This window comes from Gigantopelta aegis, chromosome 15, assembly GCF_016097555.1.
Source record: "Gigantopelta aegis isolate Gae_Host chromosome 15, Gae_host_genome, whole genome shotgun sequence".
In the NCBI taxonomy this organism is placed as follows: Eukaryota; Metazoa; Mollusca; class Gastropoda; order Neomphalida; family Peltospiridae; genus Gigantopelta; species Gigantopelta aegis.
In genome coordinates, this window is record NC_054713.1 from 29,815,991 (window position 1) to 29,834,890 (window position 18,900).

The 18,900-nt window shown below is 35.6% G+C and overlaps 2 protein-coding genes across 2 annotated transcripts in view; one reads left to right on the forward strand and one right to left on the reverse strand.

Moving 5' to 3' along the window:
* The first annotated feature begins 1,434 nt into the window (after positions 1–1,434).
* LOC121390182 (protein-S-isoprenylcysteine O-methyltransferase-like) lies at positions 1,435–10,702 on the forward strand. The gene is made up of 4 exons (XM_041521931.1): positions 1,435–1,610; positions 5,684–5,942; positions 7,392–7,609; positions 10,050–10,702. Exons 1-4 carry the CDS (start codon positions 1,440–1,442, stop codon positions 10,242–10,244), a joined length of 843 nt encoding a protein of 280 aa, XP_041377865.1. The 5' UTR covers positions 1,435–1,439; the 3' UTR covers positions 10,245–10,702.
* A 5,361-nt stretch (positions 10,703–16,063) lies between these two features.
* The window catches only part of LOC121389751 (phospholipid scramblase 1-like), a 36,563-nt gene continuing 33,726 nt past the window's right edge, over positions 16,064–18,900 (reverse strand). The window contains exon 13 of the mRNA XM_041521399.1: positions 16,064–16,080. Within this exon, the coding sequence (XP_041377333.1) occupies positions 16,064–16,080 (17 nt within the window). The remainder of the gene's footprint in view (positions 16,081–18,900) is intronic.

Genomic DNA, 18,900 nt, shown 5'->3' on the forward strand with positions numbered 1-18,900 from the left:
CTATTCATATTTAATAGGTTTGTGTATAATAAACATTTATGTAATTCTATTCATATTTAATAGGTTCATGTATATCAAACATTTATGTAATTCTGTTCATATTTAATAGATTCATGTATACCAAACATTTATGTAATTCTATTCATATTTAATAGGTTCGTGTATACTAAAAATGTATGTAATTCTATACATATTTAATAGGTTTGTGTATAATAAACATTTATGTAATTCTATTCATATTTAATAGGTTCGTGTATACTAAAAATGTATGTAATTCTATTCATATTTAATAGGTACACATATTTAAAAATTCTGTCATCATATGTTTATTTTGATTTCTTTATTAACTTTGTGCCATTGTACTATTGGTATTTGCTTAATAAATTACTATTTCTGTACTTTGCATCATGTTTTATCAATTTTATCAGTATCCAATAAATCACTATTATAACTAGTTTTACTGTAATTTTGTCCTTACTGAGGGTTGAAGCTGAGGGATGGATCCAGGATTTGTATAATGGGGGTTCACAAAATTATAAAAAAAGTCAATTTGAGTTTGTGGAGGGCATACATGAGCCGAGGGTTTCTACCAGAGGGTAAAATGTGTGTGGCGTCATACCCAATTTTTTTCTGTTTTTATTTTTATTTTTAAGTTAACCTTTTAACCAAATTAATTACTCTTATCATTACTGTATGATTTTCTTAACCCTAACCCAAAACTTCACCCATTTTCTTTCTAGGGGAGCCCCCCCCCCCCCCCCCCCCCCATACTGGTTGCATCCAATTTTATAACGCCATCCCCTCAAAAACATTTCTGACAGAAACACTGAAGGCAGCAAAATCAGCACACCTAACAAAATTGTGTGTTTCTGGAAACGTGTCTGCATTTATTTATTTTTTATTATTTTAAGGCCATCTTAAAGTATCAAGTGACCTATTGCGATCCGCTTTCATCCGTCGCCAGCCCAGGGCTCACTCTGGGTGAGTAGAAACATTTCGCTAAAATATTATTTATTGAACATAAAAACTTTTGAAAAACTTAGTAATTTTCCAACAGTGTAGCAATTATTGCATGCAGTTGTTTCACCGAATTAGAATGTTTTAAAATTCGCAATCGGCGAGTGACAGGTAGCCCTGCAGCCTGTGTTGTGTGTAAACTTTTCACATTTAGTATTTACGACTTCTACACCAAAACTATTTGACTAATTCCAACCACATTTTTGTGAGAAACAAATTTAGGAATTTAATCATTCTGTCCCACCAGGGGCCGAAAGGGTGGGGCCCAAAAGAGGAAAATGAAGCCAGTTTAAAAAAAAAAAAACCCACCCCACCCTCAAACTACTGTGGTCTGTGGCTTTATCGCCGTCACGAAAATTATAAACTCTGGCGTGGAACCACAATGTGACAGTCCATGGGCAGATAACTTCGAAACAAACAAAATGGAAACCTCCACTGAAAGTCGTGTTTGTTTACGATGTTTTTTAACTGGAATGTGCATTCTTGTTATTCCGTTACTGATAGAAATCAGTTTTGCTCTTATAATTGTGTTCACTATTGCACTTAATCTGTATTTATATTTTTCGTACAAATATGACTACGAACTATATCAGGTAAGCCTCAAGTTGTAAGCCTAGGTCGACGTAGTTCACCACGGTTACGGTAAACATATGATCTGCGGTCCGTTTTTTAACATTTTGACATTTATTGGACCAGCAATAAACATCACAATAATAAATATCGTGCCGGATACGTGTATCTTGATGAACTAAGGACGACGATACGGTACTACCCGAACTAGTTCATCAAGATTAACTTTGGCTACAAGTGCAAGCACTACATTTACATTCGAGTTTATTTTTATGAACTATACCCGAACCCGGTGTCACGGGATAGTCACTTTTCGGAATTCTAGTCAACTCGCCCCAGTGTTTGGACAACCCTTCCCAAACTTTCCAGTCCGTAAATAATTCTGAAAAAAACAAATGGACGTCTGCTGCAACTTTAGTGTCATTTTATTTATGAATATTAGTTAAAGTCCGCTATTACAACCACTTATTAAAAGATTTTGTATTGGGGAGATCGTAATAGGAAGGACTTTCCTTTGGCACTGTCACTAACCCTATTGTCCGAACCGAATTGTTAACAACTACAAAAAATGACTCTCCTACCTTTAATTGCCGTTAGATTTCCTCCAAAGTTTGTCCAGACACAAATCGTAAAAAACCCACTACAAATATACAGATTCCACACACGAGACTGAAACGATGTCGCGGATATCGCCTTTGCTGAGATTGCATAGGGAAAAATACATGCAGTTTTCTGCCGTCTGCCATGTTGCTTGTTTATGGAATACTCTTCAAGAGGGGTGAAAGCCTCCAAAGTATGTGACACAATTAATATGAAATCAATGATCTCTTGTGGTATCATTAAACATTTTTTAATAATAATAATTAATAATATGACGTCATCAAATCTGCTTTTATATCATAACATGTTATGACGTTGTTAGATTAAGTCCTATCCTTTCACCCCTCTTGGAGAATATTCCATAAAAAGTCAAAATGACAGCTAGCACAAAATTACATGCTTTTTGCCCTATGCGCTCTCAGCGAAGTTGATATAGGTGACATAGTTATCATCTGGTATGTGGAAACTGTGTCATTGTAGTGGTTTTTTCAAGATTTCTGTCTGGACAAACTTTGGAGGAAATCTAACGGCAATTAAAGGTAGGAGAGTCATTTTTTGTAGTTGTTAACAATTCGGTTCGGACAATAACTATTTATTATAAGTATTTATAATGTTCTTTATACGTGACAGAATGAATGAATGAATGTTTGTTTAACGACACCCCAGCACAAAAATACATATTGGCTATTGGGTGTCACAAATGGTAAGTGTATCATATGGAAATATTATTTTTATATATTCATGTACTCAGGATGTAGGTGACAGTGCCAAAGGAAAGTCCAACCGTCCCTTATTTCCTTAAAGGTGCAGACCCTAGTTTTAATTTGTAAAAAATGGACACTAAGTTTGGTTAATCTACAAACCTGTAACACATTTGGATAGAGTTACAACAGAAGAGTCTGTGACCAGGGCTTCTAGATTATGGTAGCCCCACTCTCATGGCTAGTGATATTCAATGTTGGGCTAGTAAATAACTACCATTGCCATGCCCGACGGCTAGTGAATTGTTTTTTGCCAAATGTTGCAGTTAAGTAAATATGAATATCCTGCCCCCAACCCAATACTCCAGTGTTAATTTTTTTTTAAAGTCTATCTACCACTTTAGGTGACATATCTGATTATTACTAATTATTTTGTAAAATTGTATTAACTTAAAGTAAAATAGGGCTAATGAATTTTTAATCGTGGCTAGTAAATTAAAAAAAAATCACCAGTCCCATGTCTAATGGATTTAAAAAAAATTCTAGAAACCCTGGTGATGTTAAAACTGGGAAATATCCATAAAAATAGACTAGAACTCGAATTAATAACCGCTACTTCTCAGATGCACATGCGTTTTTAAAATTAGGAAAAATGCATTTTGTGGTATTAGAAACAACAGGATGACCAGAAACACTTATATTCTATGGAAATGGATAATCTAAACAATAAAATATAAGTAATGTTTGATTCAGTAATAATAAACATCTCTAATAGTGAAAAAACATGTAGTGTTTAAAAACTAGGGTATGTCGCTTTAAAGGAATGATCAGGCAAAGCTTTTGGACTCCCGACTGGTGTACATATTCAACAATACTTAATGCACATTATTGGTTAAAATATTGGTATGTTAATAAAATGGTAATGATATGAATTGACTAAACAGTGTGGGGCGAGTTTGTTTTGCGCGAATTGACCTACTCCCACTTTTCGGACCTTTGTTTTGGCTTCGTACACAATAAATAAACATATATCCAACAATAATTTTTGGATATGATATATTTGACAAAAGGTACTTTTTATTTCTTTCATCTTTTAGAACTTAAAATGAATAATATTGTGTCCAGAATTATAGAGAAAAAAAAATACAGAGTTATCTGCTTGTGACAGAAATTTGACATGGTTCAATGTTAGTAGACCAGTTTTTATTTTAATATGATGAAGCATTGTGATAAGATAGCTAATTTCGAATTTGTATGACGTCAGTATTCCAATGACGTCACTTTGCATCTCCTTACAATAACCATACACTGGGTACATGAAGTTTCCATTTTAAGAATGCTGGAAAAATTCCAATGCAAAATTGCTATAGAATTTTTTTTGTTTGAACATTACTAATGCACCTGAATGTGTTTGAAGAAAATCTTGTGATTAAAAAATTGTACCTTTTACGAAATATGGATTTCAAGTAAAATTACGGTAAGATACGCTATATGTATTGTGTACGAAGCCAAAACAAGGGTGCGAAAAGTGATGGTCGTCGACCTTACTGTCCTTACGAATACGAATGCAACTACGATGCAGATTGCTGTTTGGTGTCCTGAATATTCGAGTATATTGTTACACCCCTAATTTTCATTACCATTAAAGTTCAGACAAGTAAGTATTAAACAAAGAAAACTTTACAGACCCCTTAATTTAAAGAGAGCAGGTCGACTTGCCCCAGAATCAACTTGGCCCAACGGTTGGACAAGTTTACTAGAGTTGTGTAAGGACATGGAAAAAATTAGAACAACAAAAGGAAAAAAAACCCACTACTTACATGTATTCACAACTGTCCTGCATCAGTCAGTCACATGACCCAAGGAGTTGCACATTCCTACTATTTTTGTGGCAATAAACACCAGTGATCCTCATATACAGCACGTTTCATACCCAATCCTCAGGGCCAGCTCTGGGTGATCAGAAAATTTCGCCAAATTATCTAAAAAATGCAAAACCTATAGCTATTTTCCAACAAAATTTAAATTATAGCCCAATATTTTTTCGCCAAATTAAAATAAAATTCACCAAAGCTTGTCAAAATTCACAATTGGCGAATTGACAAGTAGCAGAGCTAGCCGTGGATCCTGTTTGTCCCTGGACATTTGGTACTCGCTACCATTTTATACACGCTTTATGTTCAAACAGAGGTGTATTAGTGCACAGACCAACTCGGCCCAGGACACTTTCGTTCGTGGAAAAATCGCTAGTCAGTTAACTTTTTGTTCAGCATGTAAATGCATTGTATCAATAAATTCACATGTGAAATCACATTAATGGAAAGCAGACTGTAGACACCATATAGCCGTAGTTTAAAATATGCTGAGGGACAGACCCTAGTTTTTAAACACTAAGGCATAGTTTTCACTGTTAGAGCTGTTTATGATCACTAAAATAAAACATTACTTATATTTTGTTGTTTAGAATATCCATTTACTTATAACCGAAGTGTTTCGAGTCATCCTGGTGTTTCTAATACAACAAAATATATTTTTCATAATTTTGAAAACGCACGTGCGTCTGAAAAGTAACGGTGACGGAGTCACGTTTTAGTGTATTTCTACGGGTATTTCAACATCACAGACTCCTCTCTTGTATCCAAATTTGTTACAGTTTTGTAAATTAACCAAACTTGGTGTCTATTTTTATGGGTTGAAACTAAGGTCTAGGTGAAAATAAATGTATGCCTTAGTATTTAAAAAGTATGGTATGCATGTCCCTTTAAGCAAATATTCATTTTTTTTTTTTATGACAGATAGCAGTCCGAGCAGGATGTTTGGGTTTGGCCACCGCCGTAGGACTTCTCATTAGTTTTTCTGATAAATCGTGGCTTCATTTCGGCTGGTATCTGACAGCGTTGGCCTTCTTCCACTGGTCAGAATACTACACGACAGCGGTAACAAATCCAAAAAGCCTGACGCTTTCGTCTTATCTGCTCGATCACAGTTTGGCCTATCAGCTGGCTGCTGTCTCAAGCTGGTTTGAGTTTTTCGTCGAATGGTATTTCTTTCCAGGTTGGTATGATTGCACAGACATTAATTGTTTATTAGCATGGATTTTTATCCAGGATTGTTTTTATAATGATTGAGAAATTAGCACAATTTAATCAAATTTGGGATGTTGTTTTTAACAGCATTGAATGTTGTTGAATTAATTTATTAAAAAAGGACATAATTCCGAAAATATTTACACATTAAATTGGGAAATTTCAGTGCCCCATGTTTGGAACCACCTAATGCCTGGATAAATCCCTGATTAGTGTATCATTAGAATGATTATCTTCAATCTGATTAAAATTATCTCTACTGGTCTCACCAGTACATCTAACAGCATTGTGTGGACTCCCATGTCCAGGTGACATTTCATCTATAAATAACAATTTAAATATCAACCAATTACACTTCGCCTTTTATAGCGTTATTCGGGAGCATACAAATTCTAAAAATATCGGGCGAGACTATTTATGCAATATACCGGCCTCGGTGGCGTCGTGGTTAGGCCATCGGTGTACAGGCTGGTAGGTACTGGGTTCGGATCCCAGTCGAGGCATGGAATTTTTAATCCAGATACTGACTCCAAACCCTGAGTGAGTGCGCAAGACTCAATGGGTAGGCGTAAGTCACTTGCACCGACCAGTGATCCATAACTGGTTCAACAAAGGCCATGGTTTGTGCTATCCTGCCTGTGGGAAGTGCAAATAAAAGATCCCTTGCTGCCTGTCATAAAAGAGTAGCGGGTTTCCTCTAAAAAAAATTCAGAATGACCATATGTTTGACGTCCAATAGCCGATGATAACATAAAAAAAATCAATGTGCTCTAGTGGCGTCGTTAAATAAAACAAACTTTATTTATGCAATAGGCCAACTTGTTGGTCTATTTCAGCATTAAAAAACAGGGGGAAATTTGCAGTAATAAACTCTGGAATGTATACTAGTACATGTGTATAAACAGATTTTATGGCTATACCATCACGGGTTTTTTTTTGGTCTTGAAACAAATTTTATATAAAATTTTATATTGAAATTAGTTTCCCGCATAGAGTGCTTTACTGTGGTGCAGTGGTTTGTAGGATCGACCCCATCATTGGGATCCATGACTGGTATATTAAAGACTGTGGTATGTATTGTTCTGTCTGTCTGGTAGAAGTGCCTCAAGAATGTCAATGTTTGGATTTTTTCTTACTTTTTTAAAATATGCTGAAATTACCTCATTAATTTTACAGGTTTAATTACTTTTTCAGGGTTAGCTTTGGCATTTGTCAATTGCGAATTTTGAAAACAGTTGGCGAATTTTATTTTAATTTGGCAAAATAATTTCATGTAATAATTGACATTTAAAAAAACCAAACTGTTGATATTTGCAATTTTTCAAGTTTAATAGACAATTTTGGCGAAATATTTTGCTCTTCCAGAGCTTGTCGTGATTGTTTAAAATATGCTGAAATTATCTCATTAATTTTACAGGTTTAAAACAGTTACGATGGGTCAGTTGTTTCGGCCTTGTTTTGGTGATCGGTGGCGAGATACTGCGCAAGTGTAGCATGGTGACGGCGAGCACGAACTTCAATCATTACATTCAGCACATTAAAAAACCCGACCACATGCTCGTCACGTCCGGCGTGTATTCATTCTCAAGGCATCCCTCATACGTCGGCTGGTTCTACTGGAGTGTTGGAACACAGGTGAGTAACTACACAAGACAACAACACATGGGGGATATAAATCAGTAGAAAATGCTCCTTGGCGTGGTGAGGTAGCTTGCATGTCTCAATGACGCAGAGAGCTATGCCAGCTGGAGCATCAGCTCCTGGTAGGGTCACCGAAGCTGGACTGTTTCAAAGGGTAGAGACTAGACTAATATGGACCGGACAGACAGAGGATGTGAGTCAAGAAAGACAACTGTCTAGGAGAAGCAAACTCCAAAATCAAAACTGGGCTGGGGAGGCTTAGAATCCTAGTAAGGAAACTCCTAGGAGAAGGAAAACTCCAACTCAAACCAAGTCCACTGAAGTCAGTACAGACGCTATGCATAAGTATTAATGTGGAAACCGAAAGGAAATATCTGTACATGCACAAAGCTCTATGATCATCATGCTCACCCGGGGGGGGGGGGGGGGGGGGGGAGAGAGTCTAGGTCAAGGGTGTGTGGAACCCCCTGCTCACGACAAAAAAGGTATGACGTTTCACCTATTAGAAATATGAATACCTGTCCACTGTAAAGGCTGCTGAGGGCCCCGCACCTAATTAGGTATGAAGTGTCACCTATTAGAAGTATGAATACCTGTCCACTGTAAAGGGTGCTGAGGGCTCCGCACCTAATTAGGTATGAAGTTTCACCTATTAAGTGTGAATACCCGTCTACTGTAAAGGGTGCTGAGGGCCCTACACCTCATTAGGTATGAAGTTTCACCTATTAGAAGTATGAATACCTGTCCACTGTAAAGGGTGCTGAGGGCCCTGCACCTAATTAGGTATGAAGTTTCACCTATTAAGTGTGAATACCCGTCTACTGTAAAGGGTGCTGAGGGCCCTACACCTCATTAGGTATGAAGTTTCACCTATTAGAAGTATGAATACCTGTCCACTGTAAAGGGTGCTGAGGGCCCTACACCTCATTAGGTATGAAGTTTCACCTATTAAGTGTGAATACCCGTCTACTGTAAAGGGTGCTGAGGGCCCTACACCTCATTAGGTATGAAGTTTCACCTATTAGAAGTATGAATACCTGTCCACTGTAAAGGGTGCTGAGGGCTCCGCACCTAATTAGGTATGAAGTTTCACCTATTAAGTGTGAATACCCGTCTACTGTAAAGGGTGCTGAGGGCCCTACACCTCATTAGGTATGAAGTTTCACCTATTAGAAGTATGAATACCTGTCCACTGTAAAGGGTGCTGAGGGCTCCGCACCTAATTAGGTATGAAGTTTCACCTATTAAGTGTGAATACCCGTCTACTGTAAAGGGTGCTGAGGGCCCTACACCTCATTAGGTATGAAGTTTCACCTATTAGAAGTATGAATACCTGTCCACTGTAAAGGGTGCTGAGGGCTCCGCACCTAATTAGGTATGAAGTTTCACCTATTAAGTGTGAATACCCGTCTACTGTAAAGGGTGCTGAGGGCCCTACACCTCATTAGGTATGAAGTTTCACCTATTAGAAGTATGAATACCTGTCCACTGTGAAGGGTGCTGAGGGCCCTGCACCTAATTAGGTATGAAGTGTCACCTATTAGAAGTGTGATTTAATTTAAGGCCCTTACATGATGCCAAAGTGCTTACTTACACATCTAAGGCATAGTCGCCTCTGGGAAAAGCTCTGACTTCCATGTAAGTAATTGCATATAGACCCCCTACAAAAATTCCTGGATCCATGCCGGTCTTAGGTGCTATGTGTCACAAGTTCGATTGCCCACATAACCGTAAATAAAATGTGTTGAGTGCATCGTTAAATAAAACATTTCCTTCATCCAAATAGCTGTAGTTATAAAATGTGACAGTTGTTGTTAAACATATAGGGCCAAATTTACAAAGCCTGTTTTTGTCATATGCATGTACATGTGTTTATCATCCATTAAAGGCGTTTGTAGGAGATATCGCTGTCACCATAATTTGCTATATCTCCTGTAGTATTCTCGTAGAAGATATCGCTTCTTCTGTTACGTCACTGTGTATATGTTTCAGCACTAAACCTATCATTAGTGACATCATGCCACTGTCCTGCTAGTTAACGAGTCTACCGCTGCCAAATATAGTGACATTCAACCCACATTACTGACATTGTTTACAATTGTCGCAAATGAAAAGAATGATAATGGATGGTAAAAAGAATACGCCCCTCGTATCTTGTGATATCATAATTATCAAAACTTGTCAATAAAAGTATAAAAATCCTTGCCAAGCCTCGGATTTCATACTTTTATCAACTCGTGCTGATAAATTATGATATCACAAGACACTTGGGGAGTATTCTCTATGTACATGTATATGCATTCAGCTACATATATTTACAATACTTGTCCACCTATGTTTAAGAAAAACAGGTCTTGTAAATTCGGCCCATTGTCTTTTCCGTTCTTTTCTTGGTGATTATGGTCATGTTCATGTTTATATATTTCTCTTTCAGATCATTCTGTGTAATCCAATTTGTCTGGTGGCTTACACAGTTGTTTCTTGGAGATTTTTTAATGAACGAATCTTTGAGGAAGAAATTACATTGCTGAACTTCTTTGGAAAAGAATATGTTAGCTACCAGAGGAAAGTGGGAACTGGCCTTCCTTTTATTAATGGCTATATGGTTTATGCACAACATCAATCCTAGCATTACTAAGACATTTAAAAAACTCTGCTCTAAATATATACATAACATTTATTTCCAGTATTTTCAAGGAATTTATGAAGAGTTTTAGCACAAAATGCGATAAATGCCACTATACACACCCAATCCTAAAAACGTTTTATTCCAAACCACCATAAACACTACAACTGTTTTTCTGCAATCTGCGATATATCCTAGACAATCGTATTGCGTTTTGCTGAAAACTGAATTTGAACTTGTGTTTGTCTACGTGTGTACAGTGTCTGAGTGGTGTTCGCACAATGGTTTTTAATATGGCATTTATCGAGTTTTGTGATGAAACTCTTCATATTTTCTCTAGATGCAGAACTTTATTTCTAGTTTTGTCCAAGAATGTTAGACCTAGCTACCGGTATAGGACAAATTTCAACAAATTCAAGGAACATATTTTCTCAAAGTAAAATGTTATTCCTTATTTTAAATGGGAATGTTAGACTTTGCTATATGAAAATGTTAAATTTTGGCATTTTCAAAGAACATATTTTCTCAGTTCAAGATTTATCTTTAGTTTTTTTTCTGAGAATGTTAAACTTTGCTATTTCAAAAATTTAAGTTTTAGCATTTTCAAGAAATGTATTTTGCTTCTATACAAAACTTTATTTTAGTTTCCAGTGTTTTCTAGAAATGCATTTTTTAAAGAACATTTTTAATCCTAGTACACGTCTAAGAATTCTAGAGGTTGTTTTCTTGACAGAATTTTATTTGCAATTTCATCTGGGGATTACGAAAGGATGTGGTTCCTAATGTTGTTATGTAATGCATTTTACAGACTAACCATGAACAAATTTGAAGGCAATGGTTAATTGCTCCCTTAACTTGTTATAGGGAACCATTTAAGTAATTTCTATTTTGAGAATTTATATTTAATCCTTTTTAAAGGAAGGGACAATTACGGCATTTGGCCTGGTATGCATATTCAACAATATATAATTCACATTATTGCTTAATATCAACAAGTATAATCGTATAGTTAATTAATAAAACGGTTAAATGTGATGGCTATTATATATAACGGGCACATCCATTTTGTACCATCCCAGTGAATACGCCCTCTGGTGAGCTAGTGGTTATCTAATACGGGGAGCTAAAAATACTCTCCCTGAACTAGTCTCAGGGAAGTGATAGCTGCCTGTAAATCATATGACGAGGCCTAATTTTATTCAGTCCATCTGAAGGCAATCCCCAAATATATCTTTACTAACTCCACCAGCTTGGAGGCATGTTTTCCCCAACCTCAACTCTGGAACTGAGGTGGCCAGAATGTGTTTTAATCAGTGCTGCTCCGATGCCTATGCAATTTGTATATTATTATTTGTAAGTTTTGTTCTACATAATACATTTTGGGTGTTGTGACCTTTGGACCAATACGTTGTAAAAAGTGTGTAGAAAGGTCAGTTAGGTGTAGACCCTAGTTTCATTCCATGAAAATGAACACTAAGTTATATTTAATCTACAAACCTGCAACACCCATTTGGATACGGTTATAACAGTGAGAAAGTAAAAGTCACACAGATTTTGAGAGGAAACCCGCTGTCGCCACATAGGCTACTCTTTCCGATTAGCAGCAATGGATCTTTTATTTGCGCTTCCGACAGGCAGGATAGCACAAACCATGGCCTTTGTTGAACCAGTTATGGATCACTGGTCGGTGCAAATGGTTTACACCTACCCATTAAGCCTTGCAGAGCACTCACTCAGTGTTTGGAGTCAGTATCTGGATTAAAAATCCCATGCCTCTACTGGGATCCGAACCCAGTACCTACCAGCATGTAGACTGATGGCCTGACCACGACGCCACAGAGGCCGGTCACACAAGAACCAGTTCACACCCGATTTCATGCATTTTGAGTTGCCACAGGATAGCACAAACCATGGTCTTTGTTGAACCAGTTATGGATCACTGGTCGGTGCAAGTGGTTTACACCTACCCATTGAACCTTGCGGAGCACTCACTCAGTGTTTGGAGTCAGTATCTGGATTAAAAATCCCATGCCTCGAATGGGATCTGAACTCAGTACCTACCAGCCTGTAGACCGATGGCCTAACCACGATGCCACCGAGGCCAGTAATCTCTTCATATCTGTGCGCTGAAGAAAAAAGTTGATTGATGAGCAATTGTTCCACACATTACTTTTTCAGTGCAACTCAAAATACACTTCGACAATGTCAAATTTTGTATAGGACTCTTCTTGCAAAAACCGGCCTCGGTGGTGTCGTGGTAGGCCATCGGTCTACAGGCTGGTAGGTACTGGGTTCGGATCCCAGGCGAAGCATGGGATTTTTAATCCAGATACCGACTCCAAACCCTGTGTTGAGTGCATCGTTAAATAAAACATTTCATTCTTTTTTTCGCATGTATGTAGTATTTGTTGTAAATCCTTGTACTTGGCAAAGACATTAGTTACATGATGTAAATTATTTATTTTACTTCTCTGTCCATATGTACATGTATATGTACATTGCTTATTGAATTTTATATCTTTTATAACTGTTCCAAAATAAAGCGTCTTTTTTCTAACGTATTCTAATGTTTATTTCAAATAATTGTTTTGAACACTATTTATTCCATCTTTTTCTTATGACAGTGGGATTGGTTATCAGGCTTAAGTCTATATTAAGACCTTTCCCCACAAATGTTAAATGGATACATTAATAAAAAAACAAGATGACGGACAATTTAGCATACACAAAATTGATAGTAGTAATAACAACAATAATGGATAAATGTAAAGAAGTCCGTTTTGATACAGAATGACTGCAAGTTCAACAAAAACAGAAAACTAAGTTCACTGTCATCCCGTTTAAAAGGTATCACTGCGAAGATAATATTTATTGAAGAAAATAAACATTAATACTTCTTATTTTTTTCCAATTTGTACCCCTTGACCTTTAATAATGTTTGGTGACAACCCCCCCCCCCCCCTCCATGCCCTGCCCCACACTTATCAAAGTTGACCTCCACTTAAATATGACGCAGCACATCATCCTACATGGAATAACTATGGTGGTTGCTTCGATTCTCTCGGTAGAACAAAATCCTATTTTAAGCCACTTTTTTGTAGTTCTTCAGCTAGACTATCAAAAACATTTACTAATAAAATATCATTTGACAAAACCTATATTAATATCATAATGCACCATACCTTCTTTTTTAAGGTGCGCGGGTTGCGATTGCTCTTGTACAGCACACGTAATTTCAATCTGACGAGTGTGAAAAACAGCGCACATTACACTCAACAAACCGCCCACGTAAAATAGATGGGTATATTTATTTCCACTGTTTAAAAAAATCAACAGTTTCATAGCTCATTTAGCTGATAGGAAGGTCCTTTTATTAAAACAATAAAAATTTAAAACATGGCAGTGGCTTCCATGCAGTCGTTAAACTGGTATTTCTCTTTGTTAAACAAATTGGGAAATACTGGTTTAATAGACAGTTTTGTAGACGTATCAGTCAAAATCCAATCGGAGCTACACTGCCTATTTTATTTTGGAGACTGATTTTTCACTCGCCTTAGCATATTGAGGTGTTAGATTTTCTACTCGCCTGTAATTTTCAAAAACCAATGACTGATGCACTAACCTGCATATTCGCAAAACAAACCCCACAATATTAATCCAGTTTACAGTACACACAACAGCTATGAAAAATAAGTAAAATTTAGTGTAAATTGACCAGTTTCCTAATTTTTTCTTACAATTAAACAAATTCTGAAAACTATACAAAATAAAACTCTGACAAGCACAACAAGGGAATGTTAACAATGTATAAAATAAGGTAATATCTACATGTATAATAATAATAATATACATATAATATAATAATAATATATAATATTATAATAATACAATTTTTTTTAAAGCTGAACTGTAATTAATTAAATTTTACAAAACTCTGACAAGCACAACAAGGGAATGTTAACAATGTATAAAATAAGATAGTATCTACATGTATAATAATAATAATATACATATAATATAATATAATAATAGTATATAATATTATAATAATACAATTTTTTTTAAAGCTGAACTGTAATTAATTAAATTTTACAAAACTCTGACAAGCACAAGGGAATGTTAACAATGTATAAAATAAGATAATAATATATAATATAATATAAAATAATATATAATATAATAATATATAATAATATACCTTAATTTGAAAGACCTACACTACCTATGAATATTTATTTGATCATACTGCGTGTATTTTTATTCAAATCTTGAATTTTTATATTGATGTGGTTCATCAATTAATGTTTTGCTTTTACCATAGTTTGACACCCAACAGCCGATGTATTTTTCTCATTTACCATAGTTTGACACCCAATAGCCGATGTATTTCTCTCATTTGCCATAGTTTGACACCCAATAGCCGATGTATTTCTCTCATTTGCCATAGTTTGACACCCAATAGCCGATGTATTTTTCTCATTTGCCATAGTTTGACACCCAATAGCCGATGTATTTTTCATGCTGGGGTGTTGTTAAACATTCATTCATTCATTCATTTGATTATGCTGAATTTTTTTTAACAAAAATCCTATAAGTGACACATTAGCAACATAAAAAGTTTAGTGAGGTTTTATCAGACATTAAAGAAACAAAGTTAGTTGTAGGTTCAGCTGAAATATATATATTTTTTTAACACATTTTGACATACAACTTACAGTCAATTAAACTTAGTAGAAAATTGCATACATTCTACTATAACTAGGTCAGGATTTAGCTCAGTGGGTTGAGTGTTTGCTTGAGGTGCTTGCGTCGCAGGATCGAACCACCTCAATGGATCCATTCAACCGATTTGTGTTTTTTTCTTGTTCTAAACAGTGCACAACAATTGGTCAATGTATGTGGTATGTGCTTTCCTGTCTGTGGGTAAGTGCATATAAAAGATCCCTTGTTAAATTTGGAAAAATGTTGTGGGTTTCGTCTGAATTACCAAATGTTTGACATCCAATAGCTGATAATTAATTAATCAATGTGCTCCAGTGGTATCATTAAACAAAACAAACTTATTTACAGTTTAATCAATAGCATATAATCACTGTTTTGTGTTCAGTTAATCATACCCCCCCCCCCCCCCCAAAAAAAAAAAAACCAAACCCCAATTGGATACGTTTTTCTGAAGTCTCTTGTGTGACATTAAATTTAGCGTAGTGAAATATTAGCATTTTGTGTGGTCTCACCTAATATTTTATGCTCACCAACATTTCCTGATTTACAGTATGCATTTTTTGTAATACACAAAGAGACTATGGGCCGAATTTACAAAGTCTGTTTTTCTTAAATGTAGTTACACACGTGTAAGACATAAACAGGTGTTTAAGCATTGTAAATGTATGTAGTTACACGCGTGTAAGACATAAACAGGTGTTTAAGCATTGTAAATGTATGTAGTTACACACGTGTAAGACATAAACAGGTGTTTAAGCATTGTAAATGTATGTAGTCACACACGTAGAAGACATAAACAGGTGTTTAAGCATTGTAAATGTATATAGTTACACGCGTGTAAGACAAACAGGTGTTTAAGCATTGTAAATGTATGTAGTTACACGTGTGTAAGGCATAAACAGGGTTAGTAAATTCGGTCCTATTTGTCCGCAGAATATTTTTTGCTGTGACCATTTTCTTAAGTCCCAGGTTGTTATGAAAATTTACATCAGTAAAATGTCTCCTTTCTTTTTTATCACTGGATCCTTACATTAATGTCATGTATAGAGTGCAGCAAATCCACTGGGGTTTAATTATGAATGCGTTTATGTGGCCGATGCTCAAAGAACATGAAATCCTGAAAAAAGAATGAAGAACAAAAAATAAATACACATATAGGAATACGAGTTCAATTATTGAGTCGAAAAATCAGGTGAATTGGGGAAAGTAAATAACTATTCTAATAAAAGTAATTTAGGTCTCACTACACAGAAGTCATCTGCCATTGAAACACATGTTAAATTGCCCAACTTCAAATGACGATTGCCAATAGAACGGGCTGTCGTTGGCACTAATAACATACACCATTGCAAACATACATTATATAAGCATTTATTTTCACTCCAAAATTGAGAACATTTCCGTCTCAGTTTTTTACTATACGACCGCATCTGGCTGAAGTACCGGTCGGAACAAGTGGTTCATTAACTGATTCACTCCGGCTGTCTCCCAAAAGGTCAATGAACAATATTACACAACAACATGGACAAAATACAGCCAGAAGGCTTACCATTAAACATACATATTGTTTTAATTCTTCACCATTTCCTAGAAGTGAATATGTGAACCATAACGTGTGTCACAATTAGGAACTATAGTGGACCGTCATCAATGAACTCTCACCCGGAAGTGATCTGTGTAGTGAGACCTTAAAGTTTATGAACAGATTTTGTCAAACTTGGTTTGAAGTTAATTTGATAATATGGGTCATTTACACCATGAAAAACCATACCAGACCAGTGTAACTTAAGAACTCTAAACAGTACACCAAAAGATAGATGCACCATACCATGCAATAAAACTTCATATCACATTGTTACTCCATGGTCATCCACACAATAGATGGCCATCAAACAAACAGCCGCTATATGGTAATGTATGACCTGTTTGGTAGTTCTGATATAAGGAACATACAAAGAAGCTAATTGTCAAGTTAGTTCATTAATAATATTAGTTTTCATCAATACATGTAGTTGCTATGGGCAACAATTGTTTCATAATGAAGTGTTGAAATCCTGGGGGGTTTTCTGTATATTTCAGCCTGAAGATCCACTCATTATTAATGACAGATACAAATTCTACTTTTATAGTAAAATACTATGTTATATATTCACAATACCATCAAAACTATTTACATGTATCACTATGACTGTACATTAAAAAAAAATCTTTATGCACAAAATCAAAGAAATTAGGGTGAATTTTGATATTGACCATCTCACTTGGAATTTTGACCTTTTACAATGAGAAACTCAATGTTAGACACTCAAATCAATTTATATATTTCATGTAAGAACACTAACATATACATTTTGACACCCCCACCACTGAAAAAACCAAAAAAACAAAAAACAAATTGACATGTTTTTAATATTTAAAGGCCCTCATAAGCTTAGCTAAACTCCACATCGATGAAATTACCTTTTATAAAGATGTTACAATAGTATATTGTCATTTTTATTTGCTAAACTTATATTTTTGGGGATAAACAGTAATTTCATGTTTTACATTATGGTCTCACTACACAGATGTCATCTGCCATTGAAACATGTTGAATTGCCCAACTTCAAATGAGGACTGCCAATAGAACGAGTTCTCGTTGGCACTAACAAAATACTCTCACCCGGAAGTAATCTGTGTAGTGAGACCTTAAACCTTAATCTGCATATACATGTAGGGTGTATACCATCAAATCAGTTCCCATAGATGACAATAGTAATATATGTGGTTAAAATTCCTACATGCAGTGTTTCAATCGACATAATTATACACCACAGATATAAATACTTACCACACTTAAAGTAAATCAGAAAGAATTGGGGGTTAGGCTGCTCATTTCAGACATAACGGGAAGCGTCTATGACTACCTTAGTTCTGTACAATAATTGTGATGCTATTTTTAATGGGACCCCGCACATAGTTGTTAAAAAAAAAAACCCCAAAACAACCCCACACACATTTAAAGGTAGACTAAACTCCAATAAGAGCCTTATGTGTTGGAAAGATGTATACCCGGACCACCAACACATACTGACTCTTTAACAAATGAAAAACACGTAATTTTAGAATTAATAAAAAACCATGATTATTCCTGCTAACTGGGGGCAGCCATTTTATTTCGTTTTTGTGACGTCCGGTGGTATAGCTTGGGGTGAAGTGACGTCAGCTCCGTCCAACTTCTCTATTATGCACAGTGTAAACAAACGCTCTAATTTAAGATAAGGTGGTTCGCTTTCATCAACCTGACTTGTAAAACAAAATAAATGTCTTGATAGTATAATAAACCATTTAACTAAATATATTTCAATTTGCATCAGTATAACGAAATGGAGTTAAAGTATTTTTTTCTTTTAAAAAATCCAAAGAAAAAATGTCGATTATTAGGCCTATTGGTAGGATACGTTCGAGCAAAAACTACCACTCAAGATACCCAAGTGATAATTTTCTTTTCTTTGGGACTACGTAATTGGTCAGTTTTGTGATTTTAGATGGGAAAGTCTACTTAATCAAGGGTTTTACAGAATTACTTACAGTAATAAAGCAGGGTGGCTGGTAAAGTCCATTACGATTTGAGGTTATCACACAATACCCTGTGATCTTAATAAAAGAGGCACGTCTTTTTAGTGCATCTAGACATGGTGTCTGGGGACCGTTTAAATATACACCTGCCAATCAAGAACCACTGGTACAGGCCACGGAAAGAAAAGACCAATTAACCAAGAAAACATTCCGACTACGTGGGTTAATTTATATACAAAACATAATACAGTTATGTCAACACTTTGACAATGGTGGTTTATTTTGTACTGAAAAGTAAACCACATATACACGTTGCTGTGTTACTGGGATAGATATTATTACAGAACATTGCGATGCATCCGCAAAAATCAGGTATGTT